The 24948-nt window shown below is 51.2% G+C and overlaps 1 protein-coding gene across 4 annotated transcripts in view; it reads right to left on the reverse strand.

Moving 5' to 3' along the window:
- AP2A2 (adaptor related protein complex 2 subunit alpha 2) overlaps window positions 1-16075 on the reverse strand; it is a 62920-nt gene extending 46845 nt beyond the window's left edge. For all 4 annotated transcript variants that reach the window (XM_082476480.1, XM_082476477.1, XM_082476479.1 and 1 more), the window contains exon 1: window positions 15865-16075. In XM_082476480.1, coding sequence (XP_082332606.1) covers window positions 15865-15931 — 67 coding nt within the window. In that variant the 5' untranslated portion in view covers window positions 15932-16075. The remainder of the gene's footprint in view (window positions 1-15864) is intronic.
- Between the last annotated feature and the right edge of the window lie 8873 nt (window positions 16076-24948).

The following is a 24948-nucleotide window of genomic DNA, read 5'->3' on the forward strand; positions in this document are numbered from 1 at the left end:
TGGGGCTTTTCCAGAAAGCTGCAAGGCCAGTCAGAGTAACAGCACTCTGAGAAGAGGACTTTTGAGGGGCTCCAAATCTCATCTGTCCCTTCCAATGGCTGCAAGGCTGCTGGTTTTCACAGTTACCATGGCTGTAAGGCTGACGGCTTTCAATGCTACCACAGATCATGGGAGAGGAGAATGACAGTAGGTCAAGTTGGAGGTTCAGCAGTTTTTCTTGAATAAATCTTCCTGAGATTATGTCAACCTTTGGTTCATTTCCAGAGTTCCAACAAAGTTTATTTTGACCATTTTTACCAGTGTTTTCACTGCTTTTCTGGAGGAGTAGATTTACAGAGGTCCTCACTCCACCATTCTTACTAAACGGCGTTTCTGCTATACAGTCAAAGCCACTATGAGTAAAGAGTACTTTACCATTCGCCCCCCTGTCAATTCTGATTTCTGTATCTGCAAAATCCACCCCTACCTTTCCACTCCTACTGCCTTGATTCAGACCCTTGCCATCTCCTCTAGACCAGAGCAATCAATCTTCTCCTAACTGGCTTTCCTGCCTTTAAACCTAGTCTAAAATCCATCCTTCACATTCAAAATTATTATTCTACTAATAAAAAATAAATTGTACAGTGTCACTCTCCTGTTTAAGATATGGCAGTGGTCCACGTCCCCCAGAGGAAGTTCCCCGTGGTCTGGCTATGGCCTGCTCCTCCCGCCTTGTTCTCCTGCCACATCCCCCGACCCACCAGGCACTACTCATTCCAGGAACCACCCGCAACTCCTTGAGTGTGTCCCGCTGCCACTCACGCCGCTCTGCAGTGTGACGCATGGTGCTCCCCCCTTTCATGGACCACCCCCCTACACCCTGTCAGCTCAGCAAGACCTGACCCAGGCCAGGCATTACCCCATGTCACGATGCCTGACCACCCTCTCCTGACCATCTGCAGCCCATCCTGCTGAGCTGACCATCCCTCACTTTCACTATTCATCTCACACACGTACCACTCTGCGATACAAGGGCTTGAGCTACTCTGAGGAGAGAGATCAAGTCTCTTTATCTTCAGTGTTTAGCATGTGAGAAGAAAACAGCCACGACCTTTACAATGCTCTACACAGGCCCTATGACCCCTGTCTCCCCACCTCCAATACCCCCGACCTAACCTTCTACCTAACCTCCTTCTTGGCTCCCTATTGCAGACACACGGCCTCCTACTATTTCCTCCATACACTGGTTATCTCTCCCCCCCAGTGAAGGCCTTTGTACCTGCTGTTCCCTCTGTCTAAGATGTACCCCCCCCCCAATTTCTACATGACCCAGTGCCTTCAAGTCTTTTGCTCAGCTGTTACCTTTAAAGCAAGACCAATCCTGGTCAGCCTATTTGAAGTTGAAAACCCACAGCCCCATGTTCCCCATCACCTTCTCGCCTTAATTTTTCTCTCTTGTACTTATTGTCTTCTAACATACGATACGATTTTCTTTTTATTTTCTATCTCCATCCACCAGAATGTAAGCTCCATAGGAGTAGGCAGTTCTGTGTGTTTTATTCACCACTATAGCCCCTGGCATTTAATAGGTGCTCAACAGATATCTGGTGAGGAATGCACACCCAGTGTAGAGTGTGTGCTCAATGACAGCAGCAGACATCTGAGTACTTGTGCTAAAAACTGCCCCAAGAGCTTTTAAGCAGTTGAGCTAGGAAACAACTAATATTTACTGAGCACCAGAATTGCCACCAATGCGGGTGACGTTTTCATCTCCAACAGAAAACTCTCTCTTGAGGCCCTCCCTCTCCCTCACATCCATCCTATCAGGGAGTCTTGTCCATTTTTCCTCCAGAAAAAGACTCTATTCTCACCACCTCCACTGCCACCAACGTCTCTTGTGTGGACTGTAACAACTTCCACCTTCCACTCCGGCCTCCTCCAATCTATTTCCTCACAGAAGCCAGGGTGATCTTCACATACAGGTACACCTGTCACTCACCTGATTCTCTTCAGCCGCCTCCTACAGGACACCTAAGAGGAACTCAGATTTCCCGTCAGGGAAGGGCCTCCAAGGCCCAGCAATCTGGCTCCTTTCTGCTCCTCTCCCTCTCACTCAGGATGCTCCAGCTGCACTTGGCTTTCAGGTCCTGAAGCAGAACTAGCCCTGGACTACCCCAGGCCCTTCTCCCCTCAGGACCCAGCTCACATGCTGCGTCCTCAGAGAGGCCCTTTATGAACACCCTACCTGAGGGAGTCTCCCTTCCATCCTCCACCATGATGAAGTATATTCTAAAAATATTTCTATTTTTAAAAGTTTCACTTCAGGGTTTAAAGTAACTCTTTGGAAAAGTTAAGTATCCAAACTCTCCTGGATTGACTCATCATTACCCATAATAGAATCCACTGACTTCACCACAAAAACAAATTTCCATTCACTATATTCCACCACCGGCAAGAAACTGCCTCATTAACACAGACCATGTCTATGAAACAAAATCCTATGAGATGCCTATCTCCCCTGCTTTGATTTCTGGGTCTCAGAGTCCTATAAACTGAACCATAAGAAGTAGGTGTGCAGAAGTACAGGCTGCAGTGTTCTGTTAGCGGAGAACAAGGCCCACCCTGCTTGCCTTCCTCAAGTAAGAAGTAAGCGCCACAGAGTCACATGTTCTCTTTAAAGTTCTGCTTAGAAACTCGTGCCAAACGAGCTGCATAGTGAGAACCACCCACCCAAATTAATTTAATAATAAAAGGTATTATTGCTCCACTTAGGAAGTAGAAGGTAAAAGTGCAGAAAGTCAAATTATTCTCTCCCAAGACCTTCCCTCAAGGAGTGGTTAATCCAAAGTATAAATCCAAAGGTTATGAAGGTCTGCATGGTTGGTGGGTGTGTGTGTGTGTGTGTGTGTGTGTGGGTGTGTGTGTGTGTGTGTGTGTGTGTAACGTATAAAATTAGTCAAAAACTTATTTAAAAGGAGAAAACTGTATGACAAGAGCGCGAGAGCAGTCGCCACAACAGCTCTGGACACTGGAAGGATGGCCAAGTGCTTCACTGACTCAGCCTGACAGAGCAGACTGGGACCCAGCCGCCCGCAAGAGGGGGAACCAGTAAAAAGCAAACCTTGTCCGTCACAGAACCTGACGCCAGGTGCCTCAGGAGGCGGCCATCAGGAAGTGGCCTGGAAGTCTACGTAAGGAGCCGCAGGCCCCTCCAGCGGACCCCAGAGCCAGGCCACCTCTACCCCTAATCCCAGCAGAAGGCAACAGGCCCGCCCTCTGGAAAAGCAGGAACACAGGAGCTCTAGGCCTGGTGACGCCACCGCGTGCTGGGGTGAAGCTCCACGCTCGGAAAACACGAGTGAGCGACGGACTCCCTGAATGGCGAGACGCCCACACCCAGAACGACGGCCGCCGGACTCCCCACACTCACTCACCCCACCGAGCCGGAGCGGAGCCCGGAACTTCTTCTGGAGAACACGGCTGCCACGCAGCTTCCCTCCGTGAAACTGGGAGCCCTCACCCGTCACCACACAGTGAGGCCTCCACCAAAGCCCTACCCGTGCTGGCTGACACTGGTCCACGTGAGTGGACAGACACGGACCACCAGGCGTCCAGGACGGTCTCACAGCACGAGCCAGAGACCAAAACAAACCTACAGGAACAGAATGCAGAGTAAAGAGGCTACGGCGAGAAGGAAACTCCGAAACAATCAATATTCCTACATAAATAAAAGAAAACGCAGCTGTAAGAACCAGACACCACCAAAAGGGGAGCACTCAGACAATACTAAAGCCCTCGGGGGGGCGGGGGGTCGATGGGGCGTCTGGGATTAACATACACACACTACTGTATATAAAACAGAGAGCCAACAAGGACCTACTGCACAGCACAGGGAACTCTACTCAGTATTCTGTAATAGCCTATAAGGAAAAAGAATCTGTTAAAAAATAGATATATATGCATGTATAACTAAATCACTTTACTGTACACCTGAAACTAACACAACATCGTAAATCAACTATACTTCAATTAAAAAAAAAAAGAGAGAGAGAGAGAGAAAGCCCTCAAAATGTGGAGAAAAGGGGGACTTCCCTGGCGGTCCGGGGGTTAAGACTCCACACTTCCAATGCAGGGAGCACAGGTTCAATCCCTGGTCCCCCGGTCGAGGAATTAAGATCCCACGTGCCGCACGTGGGGCCAAAAAAAAAAAATGTGGAGCAAAGGGAACCCTCTTCCACTGCTGATGGGAATGTAAATTGGTGCAGCCACTATGGAGAACAGCTATCACATGACCCAGCAATCGCACTCCTGGGCATACACCCAGAGAAAACTCTAATTCAAAAAGACACGTGCAGGGCCTCCCCAGTGGCACAGTGGTTAAGAATCCGCCTGCCAATGCAGGGGACACGGGTTCGAGCCCTGGTCGGGGAAGATCCCACATGCTGTGTAGCAACTAAGTGCGTGCACCACAACTACTGAGCCTGTGCCCTAGAGCCCACGAGCCACAACTACTAAGCACACGTGCCACAACTACTGAAGCCCGTGCGCCTAGAGCCCGTGCTCTGCAACGAGAAGCCACCGCAGTGAGAAGCCCGCGCACTGCAATGAAGAGTAGCCCCTGCTCGCCGCAACTAGAGAAAGCCCGCACGCAGCAATGAAGACCCAACACAGTCAAAAATAAATAACTAAATAAATTTATATTTAAAAAAAAAAAAAGACGCATGCACCCCAATGTTCATAGCAGCTCTGTTTACAATAGCCAAGACATGGAAATAACCTAAGTGTCCATCGACAGAGGAATGGGTATACATATGGTACATATATACAATGGAATACTACTCAGCCATGAAAAAGAGTGAAATAATGCCATTTGCAACAACATGGACAGACTAAGAGATGATCATACTAAGTGAAGTAAGTCAGACAAAGACAAATATCACATGGTATCACTTATATGTAGAATCTAAAATATGATACAAATGAACTTATTTACAAAAAAAAAAGACTCACAGACATAGAGAACAGACTTACAATTACCAAAGGGGAAGGGCAGGAAGAGGGGGGATAAATTAGGAGTCTGGGATTAGCAGATACAAACTACTGTATACAAAATAGATAAACAACAAGGTCCTACTGTATAGCACAGGGAACTATATTCAATATCTTGTAATAACCTATGATGGAGAAGAATATGAAAAAGAATATATACGTATAACTGAATCACTTTGCTGTACACCAGAAACTAACACAACATTGTAAATCAACTATAGTTCAATAAAAAAAAAAAGAAAGCCCTCAAATTGTAAAAGTGATAGGAGAAAGAAAAATTCAAAAGGGCTAGAGTCACAGAAAAAAGAATACCACAAAGACAAAGAAATGGAAGACGAGAGATAAAAGAGTAAGAAAATGTAAGCCAAGAGGTCCACATTTCAACTATTATTAGAGGATTACTGAAAAAGGAGAAAGTGAAAAGAAATTATCAAAGAAATAAAACAAAAACATTTCCCCAAACCCGAAGGACATGAATTTCCAGAATGAGTAAAGCCACTGAATGCCATACCTGGGCACAGCATGTTAACATTCCAAACCACTAAGAACTAACGAAGAGTAGAGCTATGCCTTCAAAACTGAGGAAAAGTTATTTCCAGTCTAGAATTCTACCCAAGCCAAATTCTCAATTAAGTATGAAGGTAAAAAATGCTTTTGTTTTTTCAAAAACGCAAAACCTCAAAACCATTTTACCTCCTATGCACTCTTTCTCACGTGCACAAAAGATGTGCACCACCAAATCGAGTGCAAACCAGCACAAGCCCAGAGGACAGACAGGCAGACTCCAAAAAAACAGGAGTTCAGCCAGAGACAAAACCCTCAGGACTATGTGAAGGGAAGTCCCCAGAGGACAGTGTGAGCAACAACGACCTGTCCAGAAGACAAGAGAACTGACCACTCAGGAAGGGCGTTCCCGCCAGGGGAAGGCGGGGCTGAGAGGCCACCTGCTGTGTCCAATCACATTAAGGGGGACCTTACAGTCGTGTCCGAAAGCTTGGGGCTGAAGAGCAATGGGTGCGTTAAAAGGTAAGCAAAGTCAGGGACTTCCCTGGTGGTCCAGCGGTTAGGACTCTGTGTTCTTACTGCGGAGGGCCTGGGTTCAATCCCTGGTTGGGAAACTAAGATCCCATAAGCCGCGTGGCCCAGCCAGGAAAAAAAAAAAAGGGCAAGAGCTAACGCCAAACAAATTAAGAGTTGACCCATTAGATAAAGACGATGGTGTGTATACATATACACAATGGAATACTACTCAGCTATAAAAAAGAATGAAATAATGCCACTTGCAGCAACATGGATGCAACTAGAGATTATCATACTAAGTGAAATAAAAAGAGAAAGACAAATACCATATGATATCACTTATATTTGGAACCTAAAATACGATGCAAATGAACTTATTTACGAAACAGAGTCACAAAAAGAACAGACTTGCGGTTGCCAAGAGGCAGGGGGTTGGGGAGGGATGGATTGGGAGTTTGGGATTAGCAGATGCAAACTATTATATATAGAATGAATAAACACCAAGGGCCTACTGTATAGCCCAGGGAACTATATTCAATATCCTGTAATAAACCATAATGGAAAAGAATATGAAAAAGACTACATATGTATAACGGAGTCACTTTGCTGTATAGCAGAAATTAACACAACACTGTAAATCAAATATAGTTCAATTAAAAAAAGTCAAACCATTATTCTCAGCTAAGAAGAATATTTTCAGACATTAATTAAATGTTACAGATTAATTAGATAAAATATTGTGACCTACTAGAGAATGGGAAAAGGAAAGCTTAGGTAAGTTAAATCCTCATCTTCCACAGTAAGAAGTTAATAAATAATGACTAAATGGGGAAAAACACCCACGAATGGTATGTAATTTAGAATAATCACATTTTTTAAAGTAAATATTAGAAGAGATGGATAAAAATGAAAATAATTGACTCAGAGGTTAGGAATGGGGGAATGAGGTGAGGGTCAAGTGTTTTATAATTAACTTCTTAAACTACATTCTTGATTTTAATTTTTTTCATTTTTTTAAACATTTAATTGAGGACAAGAAAATAGCAAAAATGAATATAATTCGGAAGACCTGCCCAAGTACTTACTATAACCCTACCCCTCTCCCTGCCATACCAAGATGAATGACCCCCCCCCAAACCCGCCAGCCCTGATCTTGGCTCCTCAGAAGATCTGGTCCCGCCAGAGCCACCGCTCCAACAGTCACCCTCCCCACGCTCCACTGCAGGGACCCCACGGGCCCATCCTTTCAGCTCACTACATCAGGTAAGCAAACTCTGAACCCCACTGCCCCGCCCCCAGGACTTACGACCCACTCTCTCTCTGTCCCTCTCCCCGTCCTCACCCCCTCTTACCAGCCTCAATCCCATCACATAAACCAAGTCCCGACCCTCCTTCTCCATCTAAGCACTTGCTGGCCAAACCCCTCCCTGCTGAATCCAATTCATGGTCAACTGGCAGGTGAGCCTGGAGATCTGAGCGTGCCTGGTGACACACCCCCAGCTCTGCTGGGCTGGCCTCACATGTGAAGCCCAGGGAGGCCCTGCCAGCTCTTCCCAGGGGCCCCCTCACAGCTTCTCCTCCAACACCTCCTCCCTCCCCCATCACCGGTGGCTGGGGCACCTGGTCCCTCACCAGCACCACCGCCCCCTGCACCTCTGCCGCTCTCTGCCTCTCCACTTTCCCCCTGGCCCCTGTCATTCCCATCAGCCAACAAACACGGTCTACCTCCCACCTCCTAGCAGGTCCTCACCTTTCTCACCTGGTTCAGAGCCTCCTAACCGGTCTCCCCTGCTCTTCTCAACCCAGCAGTCAGGAGTTCTCCCCAGAGGTAAGTCCCGCCTCTGCTCACCCTGCACTGGCTCGGCCTGGCACACAGGGTGAAAGCCAGAGTTCTCCTAACCGGCTCCGAGATCCGCACCACGCGCCTCTCCCCATCCCCCGGCTCTGAAGTCCGGCCCCTGTGGCCTCCCCACCTGCCCACCAGCACCCCAGGGACACCTGACCCTCAGCTTCTCTATCTGAATTGCAACCCCCCTTTATCTATCTTCCCTTTAATATAGTATGCGATGCACTGTACGTTACACTTATTTACTTTACGTCTACCTCACTAGAACGTAAGCCGCATGGGAGCGCTCGTATCTGTTTTTTGCTCCCTGTGTAAAATAGGAACCCAGTAATTTGCTGAGCAAATGAACTAATCTTAAAAAAGCGTTCCTGACCCCACTGTGATGGGAAGAATGCCCCCCCAAAGACACCCACACCCCAGTACCAGGATCCCGTGAGCTACCTTGCAGGGCAAAAGGAACTCCGCAGATGTCACTAAGGCTGGGGAATGAGCCAGCCCACGCAAGCAGCCCAGTCTAACCGCAAGAGCCCTCCGAGCAGAGGCTCCCCCCGCCTGGAGGGAGAGGTCACGGAGAGCCAAATCTGGAGAGGGACTCCCCCAAGGGGCCCGGGGAGGGGCCGCGAGAGAAGGCATGTGGGGCCCGAGTGCAAGCAGCGTCACCCCCAGAGTCTCCAGAAGGGGCCCTGGTGTCAGCCTGGGAGACAGGCAGAGCACCCTGCTGCCAGGCCGTGCCCACTTCTGATCCACAGAACACGAGAGGTTACAGGAGCGCTGCTGGGCGCTGCGAAAAGCGTGCTCCTGTGTCAGGGCTGCAACAGGGGCCAACCTGCCCTCTACCCTCTGCATCACCACCTCTTTACAGCAAAGCTCCGAGAGACCTGAGACTCTAGTTTCCCAATTCTTCTCCTGTAAACCACCCCGTCGGGCTCAGCCCTGCTCAGTTCTCTCCTGTGACCCGCCTGACCAGCCCTCCTCACGGGCCCAGGCTGCCCAGCTGCTTAGGGCTGGCACGTCGGGAGCTCTGGCCGTCCGCCTGGAGAGCTGGCCCAGCACTGTGGTTCAGGGGAAAGACCTGGAGCCCAGCAGCTTGGGTCTCGGTCCTCGCGCAACCACTCCAGAGACAGGGCCCTGGGCTCCCGGGCCTCGGCGCCCTCCTCCGTAAAACAGGAAGGAACTCAGTGCCTGCTGTACAGTATCATCATGAAGATCAGATGTGTAAACAAAGGTAAAGCGCTTGTGATGATTTCCACCCCCTCGGTCAGCTTCCCAGGTCAGCTTCCCAGTCTCCTGGTATCAAAAGCCACCTATAAACAATGCAGCCGTGGTCTTACCTCTAGCCCAGACCTTGCCTCTGAATTCCAGTCTTGGCTGTCTAACTCCCCAAAACCTACTGGCCAGAAACAGGGATAGGATTTACCCTCCCACCTTAGGCAACTAAAAACCTGAACAAAATTATATGAAACAGTAGCTTTCAGACACTGGACAACAGACTATGGAAAACAGCGGTCACTGAGAGTCAGGAAACAAACAAGAGGAGCCTACGACTGCCCGGCTCACTGCCTGGGGACAGGGGACCCAAATGGAGCCCAGAGGTGTCACTGAAGTGAGGAGACGGGCACAGGAGGCTAGAATGCACATTCTTGTGAGAGCAGACAGACAAAATAGACGAGAAAAACCCATCTTGTCATTTATTCTGTCTGTCTACTCTCACAAGAATTTAAGTTTCTGAAAGTACAGAGATTTTGTCCATTTGGTTAAGCACTGAATCCCCGGTGCCTAGAATAATGCCCGCACACAATGGGCACCCAAAAGATTTCTCAAATGAATGAATGAATTAAACAATTATGTCAAAAAATAGAATCCAGAAAAATAAAGAAATAAATTTTGAAATACACACCTTCAAAACACCCTTCACTCTTGGGGTTGTATCAAATTATAGCAAAACAACAAGAACATAATATGAAAAACAATGTTTCCTTGGCTACTTATAAAGCAGATTTATATTAGATCTACAGCAAATGCTACATCAGAGAACGCACATCAGACAGACGTCAGCTCCTACAAAAGAGCATCTCCTCCCTCTGTGACCAGCTTTCCCGTAAGACAGTTCAGGAAGCCACAGACGCAAGGGACCTACGGCCCCACCCCATGGACGACAACCTCAGAAAAGCCAAGCCTCGGGAACTGAACGACTCAGCACCAACGGACCCTCAGACAATCACCCTCCCACCTCCCTCTTCCTCCACGTTCCCAGTGCTGGGAAAGCTGGCTGTGCTACTCCAGGCAAGGACGACTCAAACTGTAGTAAAGTAATGAGGCGACGCAAGTTTGAACCCGGGAATGAACTGAACAGAAGCTGCCAGCTAACTGACAGAAGTCCCTGAGACTGTGAGAAATGTGCTCCAGGGAAGGAGGGCTTATGCAGACTACTTGGCCCAAGTCAGCACGCGCTCCATCCCCGGAGACGCTCGCTCTCACAGGCACAGTGAGGTTCAAAAGAAGGTTCTGATCTGGTTGTACTGTACAAGACTCCCTCCCCCCCAAAAAAGCTACTGAACTGTATTTTTCAATAGCAATAAATGCAATCTAAAAGTATTCCAAAATACTCATTTTCTTGCTCTATTTTTCCTACTGTGCTTTAAAAAAACTATTCAACATCAACATAGTGCCCTTTTTCAATGCTGTTTAAACTGCAATAGAAACACATAATTGCCCTCTGAACCCCGTCACACAAAGGAAGGCCGGCCACAGAAAAAGCAAAACACAAATCCCCACACAGCACTGCCCGCCCTAAGGAGCTCAAGGTGCTGTAAGTACACTGAATAACTAAACCTCACGACACCCTTCTGTTGCCATCAGAAAGGATTTTAAAGGGGAAAAAAAAAAAAAAGACCTTGCAATGCAAAATACAAGCCAAGCAACCCAATTTGGATTCTGGTCTCCACACTTTTAAGCAATCCTGCAGATGGGGGTAGGTGGAAAGAACCGCACACGGGAAACATCCCGAATACAAGGAGAGGGCTGAACGCAAAACCACTGCAAGTCTCACTGGCGTTTTTTTGTTTGTCTGTTTGTTTGTTCTGGCCGCGCTGCATGGCTTGCAGGATCTTAGTTCCCCGACCAGGGATCAAACCTGGGCCCTCGGCAGTGAAAGCACTGGACCGCCAGGGAGTTCCCTCACTGGGTTTAAATGTCGGGCAAAATGAAGACTCCAGGCTGTCTAGGGCCACAATTTGCAAAAGTGAGAAAGAAAAAGGGACAGCATCAGGATCTGACCCAAACCACTGGCCAGAAGTTTCCGCCTTAATGAACACATCCAGCAGTCAGCCAGCCACTCCCTGTTTCCTGAGGTGCCAGGAGGCTAAGGGAGCTACACGGGGCCAGAACCGCACCAGGGAAGAGGGTGTCAGCCTCCCTGCAAAGGGGCTCCTCTCCTTCTTGGGCACAGGGCAGCTGCAGGCACATCACTGCCCTCCTTAAATCCGTAGCACCCGGACTCACACAAACTGCAAGGACCAGACCACGGGCCCACCCCACAGCTGTGTGTCTCCCGCCGTCCCCGCTGGCGGCTCCCGCAGAAGCCTCGGTGGCCCCGCTTCCCTCGCCGCATCTAGGTGCTGCGTAGAGGGGGTGCCCCATGGGCAGTGACGGTGCCTGGGGCAAGGCTGGGCCTCGCCTCTCCCTTGCTGGCACCCCACAGCACCATCCCCATACCCTTCTAGGTCCTCTTCCCAAGTCGGTCTCCAAGGCACCGTTTTAAAACAGGGCCGCTTCCTCCTTACGTGGTCTTTATTTGACGCACCTTGGCCGAACCCTTACGACCCTCTCTCCAGCACAGAGGGCGAGAGCTGATATCTTCACACAGCCTCAGCTCCCACCTCCACGAGGGAATGCCCACTGGAACCTATCCCTCAATTCTCCTCCTAATAAAATGACACGTTTCAACTGTGCCAACCTTCATACCAAAGTCAGGAAGATTCTGAAAAGGGAAAACGCCAAAATCAGTAAATACAGTTTTGTAATCCGACGTTGTAGGCGTCACGTGGCCTAGCGGAAATTGCTCATTTCTGTTTCCCAGTGAGTACCATCCCATTCACCGTGCTGAGCTGGCAGCGAAGTCATTTAACTTACTCCGCGCTGCAGCCGCCAGAGGCTGACAGAAGCCACTGACGTTCTAGCTCCCCATGCGGCGTCCGTGTCCAACGCCAGCGCTGACCAGAGGGAGGGGCAGGACGGGAGGGGCGCGTGCCTGTCGCGGGAGTCCTGAGCACAGGAGGTGCTCGATACACAAGGACGTGCTGGTGGGAACTCACCTCCCACCCTGTCTGTCCATCTGTCTGCAAGCACCTCAGGAGACCAGGGCTGCATGCTCCATTTCTCGGAACCCCAGCAGCATTTCCACAACAAGCCCAGATGCCACCCATTATCCAAAACCTGAGGCCCACCTTGTCCCAGAACTCAGAACCGCTCAGCCTTTCGGAGGAAGCACAGCATGTGACCGTGGGCCCCCAGGGTGTCCCGGAGGCCAGCTCACAGGGAAGGGACCCCACAGCTTCATGGCAGCACAGCGCCAGACAAGTCTGCCACAGACTCACAAAAAGACTTTCCACCCTTGGCGGCTTAGAAGTTTTGAAATCTGAGCTCTGGGAGGCCGGCCTTGTGCCCAAGAACCTGCAAGTGACATTCAAGGAACACAGAGCCCCTCCTGCTCAGAGCTCCCGCCAGAGCCCCTCTCTCTGGTCACAATAATGCAAAACGCCTTTCCCCACGGCACTCCTGAATCTTACCCTCGGGTCTGACTCTATTCGATTTTTTTAAAGCCCAGAAATGCCTTTTAATCCCACAAAGACAGCCTTTCCAATAATTCCGCAACTACAAAATCCTGACACGTGTCGGTGCCAAAAAAAACAGAGCGAAAATCATTTTAAGAGGAAAGAAAAGTAATGCTGAGTATGTGGCATGAGAACACTTATCACCAGGGCATTTCAACGTCTCGTAAGAGAAGCAGAGTGACCCCCCCACCCCTTCAGAAGAGCCAGAAGGGAAACACAGGGAAGAATACACAGGTATTTCCTAGAAGCAGCAACCACCAGCCTTAGCAGAAACGTTCAACCAGACCAAAGCCTTCCTTCCTCCCCCAGCCCGGTGGTCCGTCCCTCCCAGGAGCCTCGTCACATACTTCCTAAATCGGTTTCTAAGGAATGTAAATTATGCAGAAGAGTGCAAAAGAAAACATGCAAGAAGAGCAATTTTTTCAAAAAGTCAGCATTTTTTAAATGTACAGACAAGAGTAAAATGAACCTTAATTTTTTTTTTTTTTTTTTTTGGCTGCGTTGGGTCTTCGTTGCTGTGCACGGGCTTTCTCTAGTTGCAGTAAGCGGAGGCTACTCTTCCGTCGCGGTGCGCGGGCTTCTCACTGTGGTGGCTGCTCTTGCTGTGGAGCAAAGGCTCTAGGCGCGCAGGCTTCAGTAGTTGCAGCACACGGGCTCAGTAGTTGTGGCTCACAGGCTTAGTTGCTCTGCGGCATGTGGGATCTTCCCGGACCAGGGCTCGAACCCGTGTCCCCTGCATTGGCAGGCAGACTCTCAACCACTGTGCCACCAGGGAAGTCCCCAAGTTAATTTTTGGGGCACGAAATTGGTTCGCTACCTGAGCCACAAAGCTCCACGGAACACGAGGACACGGGCACCTCTCAAATCCTGGAGCACAATCACGGCCACCAGCGCAAAAAGGCGCAGCTCACAAGCCCGTCCACTGAAGCGGATCCCAAAGTGAGGCACAACCCGAGGCAGAGCTCGCTCCTAAGGCGGACATTCAAGAGACTACGTTGTGCAGAAAGGGAAAAGGGAGCTGCGATTTTAGGGCTGAAACGCTTCAGTGATACTTCAGCTCCAAATCCACCCATCCGTGTCAGTGGAGAAGACCAAGCTCCGTGGCCGTGGCCCCGGCTGCCCTCTCCCCACAGAGCCCGGCCACCTGGCTCACCCTCACAACAGGAAAGCAGAGCCGGCCAGGCAGGGGGCAGCAGGGACCCCTCTCCCTGCTACTAAGGGCTCGGCTCGGGGCAGCTCCAGCCAGGGCACGCTGTCCGATCCCATCTCCCAGTCAGACCTGCTCCTCCTCCCCGCTGTGTGCCTGCCGCCCGGCCTCGGCCCGCGATGCCCTTCAGCCAGTGCAGGCCCCAGATGGGCGCTGTCTCCTCATCCACCGGGTGCCGTCTCACACCAGACACTGCCAGCTGGGGGGAGCACCGTGGTGGGCCGGACAGACGTGGCCCCCACCCCGTGGGGCTTCCACTGCGGGCCACGGGGCCACGATCTGCTGACGCTGCTCTGAGGGGAGAGGACAGCGCCGCGGCCGACAAGGGGGTAACAGGATGGCGAGGAAAGCTGGCTCTGAGGAGGGGGCCGTACTAAACAGAACCCCGCCGCCCACCCGCGCCCTCCGAAGGATTAGGCGCATCTTCTTCTTACAGATGCCCCGTCAAGGAAGACACTGTCTTATTCACGGGTCTACGCCAGGGACTCAGGGTGGGCGTGGGGGGGGCAGGGGTTGTGCCCTGCAGGGTAACAGCGGGAAACACTTTTGGTTGTCACAACTGAAGCATTTAGGCGGCAGAGGCCAGGGATGCTGCAAAGCACAGGACAGCACCGCACAGCCAGTGACCAGCCCCAAATGCCACCGTGCGGGGTGGGGACACTCTGTCTACACTCAGTCCACAACCAAGTCTCCGCTATGTGGCAGACCCAGCACAGGACACATCTAGTTCGTAGATGATCACTTGTCCAAGAAAATGGGTTTCAATCTCAGTGACCTGCCCAATGCAATTTTCCTCCAAAATGGAAGGACAGATGTAATGGCTAATTTAAGGCGGCTAAGCTTTGGCCCAAGGGGTCTCCTGAAGCAGTAGCACACCCACAATTAGCTTTCCAAGACGCATTACGATTACGAATATTATTGTCTATGAAATCACATTACACAGCAAAGAAAGAGAAAAAGGATACTGCCCGACTTGTAAAAACACAGACCTCAGGGTGTGTTTCCACACCGATTTCTTGCAGAGAAAGGGAAGGGACAGAAAATCTAACCTTCCACAGTCTGGGTCCTCCATCCCAGTCTAAGGAGGTGACGGGATCAAGGGAGGGTTCAGGACAACAGCATTTACCAGTAGATGAAGTCACAAGCATTCTTTAAAACATACCGAAACCTCAGGTGTTGAAATCCACAAACGTCTGGTGGATAACAAACAAGAAATAAAACCAGACAGGAAACTGGCTTTGTGTCTATCTTTTTAACTACATAAAGGGGACAGCTACCTGAAAAGCAACAGGAGTTTCTGCGCACCAAAGTCAAATGTATCGGTGGACCAACAGTGCACCCACCGGCCTCCCGGCCGTTGCACTTTTTGGGGTGGATTTTTCCACTCCGAGGGGACACATATCGCTAAGAACCCTGGCCCTGATGGAAGACGGCGGGCAGAGGAGCCGTTCCCCTAAGCCATCCCAACCCCCCACCGCCCGGTGTCCAGATTCCCTCGGGAACGAGTCATTTTAATCAGGGCCTAATTAGCCGCCAGAACCCGGGTCAAGGAGCTGCTTCCTCGGCAAGACGCGGGTTTCGCTAGTCCCACTCCCAGGGAAAAGCCACGCTGTTTTGGAAAACGCTGGGTTAAATGCTCCATTGCTAGAAAGACGGGCCGACTGCTCGAGATGACATCATGCTGGGGAGGGGCGCCTTCGCCAGAAGCCCCTCAGCGGTGCCACAGACCCGGCGCGGCTGCGGAACGCCGCCCTCACCCCCGCACCCCTGACCCCGCCCCTACGCCAGGTCCTCACCTCGCTGCCCACCCGCCCCCCGCCCGCCAGGTCCGCGCCCCGGACCCCAGGCCCCGAAGGCCCCCGCCGGCCAGCCCTTCACCCCGGCCTGCGCCCCCACCCCACGCAGGCCGGGTCCGGCTCCCGGCCACTCACAGTTGCGGATGTCCGAGATGAAGACCGCCAGGCCCCGCATCCCGTCCCCCTTCGACACGGCCGGCATCTTCGGGCCCGGGGAGCGGCCTGGGCTGGCGGGCCCGGAGCAGGAGCGGGCCGCGGGCCGCGGGAGCGGGAGCGAGAGCGGGGAGGAGCCGCCTCAGCCGAGCCGCCCCAGGCTGCAGCGCCGCTTTCGGGGCCGCCGCCGCGCGCGCGCGCACGCACGCACGCTCGCAGCCGCACGCACGAGCACGCTCGCTCGCGCGGCCACAGATGGCGGCCGGGGCGCGGGGGCGAGCACGTCGGTGGCGGGCCCGTAAAGGCAGGCACGGGGCGGCCCCGAAGACCGACGCCGCGGGCGGGGCTGCGCTAGGAGATGCGGGTTCTCTTGCTCTGGGCCACCTCCGCCACGATCCCGCCCACCAGTCTCCACCGAGCCGGATCCCCAGTACCCTGATTCCCACCAGAGAACCCAGCGCCCGACCCCTGCCTGGGACGCACCGCCACCCTGACCCCACCGCCCCGACCCTTACCCCAGACCTCTCACCGCCCTGCCCAGCCGAAGTCCTGGGGCAGCTTGCTGCCGGCCTTGGGGGACCAGTCTCCATCAGAGCTCTGGGGGCCTGCTGCACATCACCTGGGCTGTCCAGAGCCAGCCCCTTCCTTTACAGAGGACGAGCCGAGAAAACTCTCCACCCCCATCCCTTGACAGCACCAGGTGACCAGGGCCCAGTCTTGAATCCGATTCCTCACTGACCAACCACACCCTTTGCCACTCCACTGTTGGCACCATGGACCTCTGCAGCCTGGGGAGGTGGAGGTGAGGACGGCCACTGCGGCCCACCTGCAGCGCACTGCAGGGCCCTAGGCAGGCACAGAATCCAGGGAGTTTGGAGAGCAAGGGGCCCTGCTGAGCTCTCCTTCATGAAGTAGAATGGATTTGAAGAGGATCCTTCCTCATCTGGGATCACCCAGGCCCTGTACCTGGAACCAGCCCAGACCCACCCTGGCTCACTTCCTCAGTTCCCACTGAGAGGCCAGGCCCGGGTGGACCCTGGCCAGGAGGACAAAGCACCCAGGCTCTGGTCCTTTGGGACCCCTTGGGGGGGAGCCGGAAGCCATGGAGACCCGAATCCTTATAAGGCAGCAATTTCACCACCTTCCAAGACCTTCCAAAGGGCTGGCCGGCAGAGGGCTTCCTGAGGGAGAGACCCCTAGGGCCTGCATCCCCAGGCTGGAAGATTATCCTACCACAGCCAGGCCAGGGGACTCAAAGGAGGAGACTGTGACCCACCCCTGGCAGCCACTCACAGGGCGGGGCAATGCAGAGAGGCTGCAGGGGCTCATGCAGGGCATGGACAGAGGGCAAGCTCAGCCCACGGTGGAGGGGCTTCTGGGAGGAGGGGCTTGGAGATGGGCAGGCATCCCACCTCCTCTCACTGCTGACCCTGGGCTTCCCAAGCCTCCTGGGATTCCTTCCCACCAGTGTGTGTGTATGTGTGGGGTGGTCCCAGAGCCTGATGAGACACACAGCTGGCTGTGCGAAAGCCCCCAACCTCCTGCCTCCTGCCCCGCCTTCACTGCCCTGCAGATCACTCAGTCATCAGGCTTCGGGCCTGAGTCGATGCGGCCCTCCCTGAGCACGGTCACTCCTCAGCGAGGGACAGGTCACTTTCGGCAGCATGCAGTGCTTCGTTTCTTGGGTTGTTTGAACTGGACATGTGTCCCATTCTAGCCATTGCTGGTTCCCCGGCTCTCCTTCTGTGTCTAGCAGGAGGGGAGGGCCCCAACACTTGCATCGTAAAGGAGAAGAAATGAAAGCCAGGGAGCCCAGAGCCGGGAGCCGTGGTGTGCAGGGGGCTCCTGTGGCGTTAGCTGGCTGTGTCTCCACTTGTACCTGGGCCTGTCAGTTTTATGAGTGACCCAGTTTCCTTTCCATAATCTCTGGAGTGCGTTGCAGACAATAACCTTCCAGAAAATTGGGGTTGGCAGCCTGGTCCAGGCGTGGCTAGAGGCCCTGAGCAGCCATGCGTGTTCAGGGACAGGATGTGGCGTCCTGGGCCCCCAGTGGCTACCTGTGCTGACCAGGAATGATATGCCAATGATATGAACTCTGTGGTGGGTGGGGACTTCGAAGGAAGCCCAACCACCTGGCGGACAGGGACGGGCTCAAGCCCCTGACCGCTCACCTTAGGGAGGTGGGAACCTGCCTATGACAGCGGGTCTCATCTCTCGCAGCCATAAAACTGAGCCCAGAGCCACACACGGCAGATTCAGATTGTTACAAAAGAGACACAGATGGGCTTCCCTGGTGGTGCAATGGTTAAGAATCCGCCTGCCAATGCAGGGGACCCGGGTTCGAGCCCTGGTCCGGGAAGATCCCACATGCTGCGGAGCAACTAAGCCCGTGAGCCACAACTACTGAGCCCGTGTGCTGCAACTACTGAAGCCCATGCGCCTAGAGCCCGTGCTCCGCAAGAAGAGAAGCCATCGCAATGAGAAGCCCGCACACCACAACGAAGCCCCAACACAGCCAAAAATAAATAAATAAATTTATTTAAAAAAAAAAAAAAGAGACACAGAAGGTGAATCTGTGGCCTCCCCGGCTGCACTCAGGAAAAGCTGGTGCACTGGTGGGGCCCAGAGAAGGGGGGTAGGGGGAATATGGCAGACCAGGGGACCCCAACCCCTGCTTTCCAGGAGTCCCCATCACGCTTCACGGCCCCTTTCCCCTCTCTGGGCAAAGTTGTCCCCATACTTGAAGACCCTGTCATGACATCCCTTGAAGAGGTTACTTTGTAAGAGAAAAGTCAGTTCCCCCCAAAGCTCCCTGTCCCGGCTCCATCCCTTACGACCTGAGAGAGTCAAGTCCCAACACAAAGTCAGACTCAGGGACTTCCCTGGTGGCGCCATGGTTAAGAATCCGCCTGCCTGTGCAGGGGACATGGGTTCAAGCCCTGGTCCGGGAAGATCCCACATGCCACAGAGCAACTAAGCCCGTGTGCCACAACTACTGAGCCCACGAGCCACAACTACTGAGCCTGCGTGCCACAACTACTGAAGCCTGCATGCCTAGAGCCCACGCTCCGCAACAAGAGAAGCCACCACAATGAGAAGCCCACACACTGCAACAAAGAGTAGCCCCCGCTCACCGCAACTAGAGAAAGCCCGCGCACAGCAGCGAAGACCCAACGCAACCAAAAATAAATAAATAAATAAATAAATAAATAAATTTATTAAAAAAAAAAAAAAAAGGCAGACCAGGATTGGAAAGGCTTAGCTGCCAGGAGAACTGCAGGAAGTTGAGTTTCTGTTGACCAAACTCTGCAGAATGTGTGTAGGATGGATTCCGAGAGAGTGGACCAGTCCCACAGGGCACCCAGCGATCTGGGTCAGCTGAGTCTGCCTGGGCAGCCGACTGCCTGGAAGCTGGACTCAGTGGCCCTGTGTTAAAACAAGGTTGAGCATGGTGTCAGGGAGTGTTCTAATTTCATACTTTTACATGTACCTGTCCAATTTTCCCAGCACCACTTATTGAAGAGGCTGTCTTTTCTCCACTGTATATGCTTGCCTCCTTTATCAAAAATAAGGTGCCCATATGTGTGTGGGTTTATCTCTGGGCTTTCTATCCTGTTCCATTGATCTATATTTCTGTTTTTGTGCCAGTACCAAACTGTCTTGATTACTGAAGCTTTGTAATATAGTCTGAAGTCAGGGAGCCTGATTCCCCCAGCTCCATTTTTCGTTCTCAAGATTGCTTTGGCTATTCGGGGTCTTTTGTGTTTCCATACAAATTGTGAAATTTTTTGTTCTAGTTCTGTGAAAAATGCCAGTGGTAGTTTGATAGGGATTGCATTGAATCTGTAGATTGCTTTGGGTAGTAGAGTCATTTTCACAATGTTGATTCTTCCAATCCAGGAACATGGTATATCTCTCCATCTATTTGTATCATCTTTAATTTCTTTCATCAGTGTCTTATAATTTTCTGCATACAGGTCTTTTGTCTCCTTAGGTAGGTTTATTCCTAGATATTTTATTCTTTTTGTTGCAATGGTAAATGGGAGTGTTTTCTTAATTTCACTTTCAGATTTTTCGTCATTAGTGTATAGAAATGCAAGAGATTTCTGTGCATTAATTTTGTATCCTGCTACTTTACCAAATTCATTGATTAGCTCTAGGAGTTTTCTGGTAGCATCTTTAGGATTCTCTATGTATAGTATCATGTCATCTGCAAATAGTGACAGCTTTACTTCTTCTTTTCCGATTTGGATTCCTTTTATTTCTTTGTCTTCTCTGATTGCTGTGGCTAACACTTCCAAAACTATGTTGAATAATAGTGGTGAGAGTGGGCAACCTTGTCTTGTTCCTGATCTTAGTGGAAATGGTTTCAGTTTTTCACCATTGAGGACAATGTTGGCTGTGGGTTTGTCATATATGGCCTTTATTATGTTGTACATGTAAAAGTATGAAATTAGAACACTCCCTGACACCATGCACAAAAATAAACTCAAAATGGATTAAAGACCTAAGTGTAAGGGCAGACACTATCAAACTCTTAGAGGAAAACATAGGCAGAACACTCTATGACATACATCACAGCAAGATTCTTTTTGACCCAGCTCCCAGAGAAATGGAAATAAGAACACAAATAAACAAATGGGACCTAATGAAACTTAAAAGCTTTTGCACAGCAAAGGAAACCATAAACAAGACCAAAAGACAACCCTCAGAATGGGAGAAAATATTTGCAAATGAAGCAACTGACAAAGGATTAATCTCCAAGATTTACAAGCAGCTCATGCAGCTCAATAACAAAAAAACGAACAACCCAATCCAAAAATGGGCCGAAGACCTAAATAGACATTTCTCCAAAGAAGATATACAGATGGCCTACAGACACATGAAAGAATGCTCAACATCATTAATCATTAGAGAAATGCAAATCAAAACTACAATGAGATATCATCTCACACCGGTCAGAATGGCCATCATCAAAAAATCTAGAAACAATAAATGCTGGAGAGGGTGTGGAGGAAAGGGAACACTCTTGCACTGTTGGTGGGAATGTAAATTGATACAGCCACTATGGAGAACAGTATGGAGGTTCCTTAAAAAACTACAAATAGAACTACCATACGACCCAGCAATCCCACTACTGGGCATATACCCTGAGAAAACCATAGGTCAAAAAGAGTCATGTACCAAAATGTTCATTGCAGCTCTATTTACAATAGCCAGGACATGGAAGCAATCTAAATGTCCATCGACAGATGAATGGATAAAGAAGATGTGGCACATATATACAATGGAATATTACTCAGCCATAAAAAGAAATGAAATGGAGGTATTTGTAATGAGGTGGATGGAGTTAGAGTCTGTCATACAGAGTGAAGTAAGTCAGAAAGAGAAAAACAAATACAGTATGCTAACACATATATACGGAATCTAAGGGGAAAAAAAAAAAAAAAAGGCCATGAAGAACCTAGTGGCAAGACGTGAATAAAGACACAGACCTACTAGAGAATGGACTTGAGGATATGGGGAGGGGGTGGGGTGAGATGTGACAGGGTAAGAGAGTGTCATGGACATATATACACTACCAAATGTAAAATAGATAACTAGTGGGAAGCAGCCGCATAGCACAGGGAGATCAGCTCGGTGCTTTGTGACCACCTAGAGGGATGGGATGGGGAGGGTGGGAGGGAGGGAGATGCAAGAGGGAAGAGAAATGGGAACATATTGTATATGTATAACTGATTCACTCTGTTATAAAGCAGAAGCTAACACACCATTGTAAGGCAATTATACTTCAATAAAGATGTTAAAAAAAAAAACAAGGTTGAGATGCCAGAAATTCCTGCATATGATGTAGAGAAAGGAATTCAGAGATGTATTATCTCCCAGTTCTGGAAGCTGGAAGTTGTTGATCAAGGTGTCGGCAGGGCTGGTTCCTTCTGAGGCTGTGACTGAGGATCTGACCCAGACCTCTGTCCTCGGCTTGTAGACGGCCATCTTTGCCCTGTGTCTCTTCACACCATCTTCCCTCGATGCATGTCTCTCTCTGTGTCCAAATTTCCCCTTTTAACAAAGACACCAGTCATGTTGGACCCGGGGCCCATCTTACCCCAGCACGAACTCATCTGAATTAATTACATCTGCAACGACCCCAAATAAGGTCCCATTCTGAGGACTTCAACATGTGAACTTTCAGGGGACACAATTCAACCCAAAACAGACGTTTGGCGACATGATTTTGAATCCTTGCCCCTCCTTTTCCATCCTACCTACTTGGAGCACGGTTCTGATGGCTGAAGCTCCATTTTGGACCACACCCTGCACTGCGCTAGCCCGCAAGCTGCCCGTGTTTGTGCCACTGTGGCTGGGGGCTCTGCTACACCGGCCGAACCTAGATACTAATTAACACCTATTCCCATGCCCGAGGGTGCTGTGTCATTGGGGTTTCTGGTGCTCTAGGGGCCTAGGACACGTCGGGATGCCCCCACCATCCTGTCCTGTGGCCTGTCATCAAGACCACTTCACGTCCGTTCCCCTTGGGCTTGAAGGGGCCTTACAAGCACTGTCAATCATCAGCCTCAGGAGCAACGCAGCTGATGACGCCAACCAGGGGCGGGGGGGAGCATCCCCCCAGGATGCTGCCAGTTCAGGCATCCTGTTCACCCCCAGAGCAGGGAATCATGACCTCCAGTCTCCCTAAGGTACCTGTTGAAAGATACACCCCTTGACCTTAAAGGCTGGATCAGCCGTGCTCGTAGCCAGCCAGCCGTCCATCACTGAATGGGCCTCATATTGTGGGGTGTTTTGTGGCATCGCAGGCCGACATTCACCCACTGCAGCTCCTTCCTCTAAGGGCCCAGCCAGGGTGGGCTGATGGAATATAAGCCAATTTTAAGATTAGCCTGAGAAAAACAGCTTTAGGAAAGAAAACATACCTAAAAATATCAGTTCAGGCCTTTCAGCACCACTATAGTAGTTTCCTGCAGCTGCTATAACAGATAACCACAAGCTGATGGTTTAGGAGCAGCAGAAATGGATTCTCTCACGGTTCTAGAGGCCGGAAGTCCAAGATCAAGATGTGTGCAGGGTTGGTTCCCCTGGAGGCTCTGAGGGGGACTCCATTTCCCGCCTCCTCTAGCTTCTGGTGGCTGCGGGACCCCTCAGCCCGTGGCCTTCTCCCCTGCGTCTGCATCTTGGACCTTCCTCTCTCTCCTCTTACAAGGATCTCAGTCACTGGACTGAGGTCTCACTCTAAATCCAAGACGGACTCCTCCCGAGATCCTAAGTCACATCTGCAGAGACTCTATTTCCAAAGAAGGTCACCGTCACAGGTGCTGTGGGTAGGGACGTGGACAACCTTCCAGGGTCCACCACTCCACGTGCCCCATGACAGCCACCAAGAAACGCTGCCCATTTGGCTTCGTCGACACACGTACCACCCCTCCCCTTCGTTATGGGGTATTTTCACGTGGGTTGTGGGATGGCGAGAAGCATTAAAACCCATGACTGACACCACAGAGCACGCAACCCTGTGCACGGCCACTTGCCCATCGCAGAAGCCTACCTCGGGGCTTAGCACCTGCCCGGCCACTGGCTGGACACCTACATGCCAGACAGCACACGATGCCCAAGTCACGGCAGTCACCCCAGTCCCGGCCAGATGGGCTGGTGGGGGTGTGACACAGCAGATCTGCTGTGCTGGCTCTGGAGCCATATCTGGAAGCTTCCGCTGCACATGACACGCCCTGTTCCCTCTCCCTTCTTGCTCTGGACTTTGCTTATCCCAGCACCCAGGGAGGGTGTCTCCATCCACGAGCTGGAGGAGGGCTTGGCAGCAGGAAATCCTTGCCTCCGTCCCTCTTCCTGGCCCTCCGGCCTCAAAGCTGAATGTTTTGCGGCCCAGGAGTGATAGGACAGTGATAGTGGCTTGGGCCCTGCCCTTGGCGTGACCCCCGGCCAAGCCTTCCCCATTAAAATACGACAAGTCACGGGTGGCCCCTGCCAGGAAAACAACTTACCTTGTGCTGACTTGGCAAATGAAGAGAGGCTCAGGGCTGCCCACGGGGCCAGGGACCCCACCCTTGCCCTACCCGGGAGCACTGGCCACCCCAGGGAAGATACAAGCCTGACCCCAGAAGCCCCACGGCCACCGGGCACCTCCAGCAACAAGGTACGAGTGCTCTTGGGGTGTCGACCAGGTACTGGGCTCCCCATAGTAAGACAGGGATGCCCTCCAGGCCCTCCTGGAGAGGCAGCCTCAGACTGGGGATCCTCGGCTGGCCGGGTGCCCCCGAGGTGGGGTGCTCTGGCCCTGCAGGTGTCCCCAGAACATGGGGGAGGGGCCCAGTGGCAGCAGGAGAGCTTGCCTCTGAAGGCCCTCTTGCTCCACGGGGCCTGTATCTGCCCTTGCGTGTCCTCTGGTGCCCATTGCAACAGGCGGGGGACAAGGAGGAGGATGGAGCGAGGGTGGGCCAGACCTGGGCTTGCAGCTCAGAGCCTGGACCTGGCAGGGCAGGCTGTTCCTCAGGCAAGAGGGCCAGGGATGGGGGCTGAGGGTTAGGGTTTCGGGCCTGAGCGAGGAGTTTATACTCAGATTTACATTAAATTTAAATAATTAGGATTTGATTTATTAAAGTTATAATTTCAAAACCTAATTTTTTAACCTGCTAAGTTCAGTTTTACAAGTCCATATTCCCTTCATAAGCCTAGCAGATTTTATAGTTGTTTTTAAGGGGCCTCTGAATAATATTTGGTCCCATTGACAAACTCAAGCATTTTCAGCATTTCAAACTGAATTTATAAATTAAGTATCTTTCATTTCCATTTATGTACTCTAGCTTGTCTGAACTGACAACAAAATCTCAGGTGCTTCAAGAACGCATACACTCAATAGATTAAATATTTAAAATGGTGAACCCCAAGTTGTCTCAAATGTTCCAGAAACATGCACTACCAAATGTGTTCAAGTTTCACTTCATCTGTAAATGCTAACACTTTGGTTCAGATTCTCTTAAACCTTCCTATGCTTCATTCTAAATCTTCCTGTGGCTGGACCCATTTAAAGAAGTC

Source organism: Balaenoptera physalus, assembly GCF_965194825.1.
Source record: "Balaenoptera physalus genome assembly, chromosome: 10".
Lineage (NCBI taxonomy): Eukaryota > Metazoa > Chordata > Mammalia > Artiodactyla > Balaenopteridae > Balaenoptera > Balaenoptera physalus.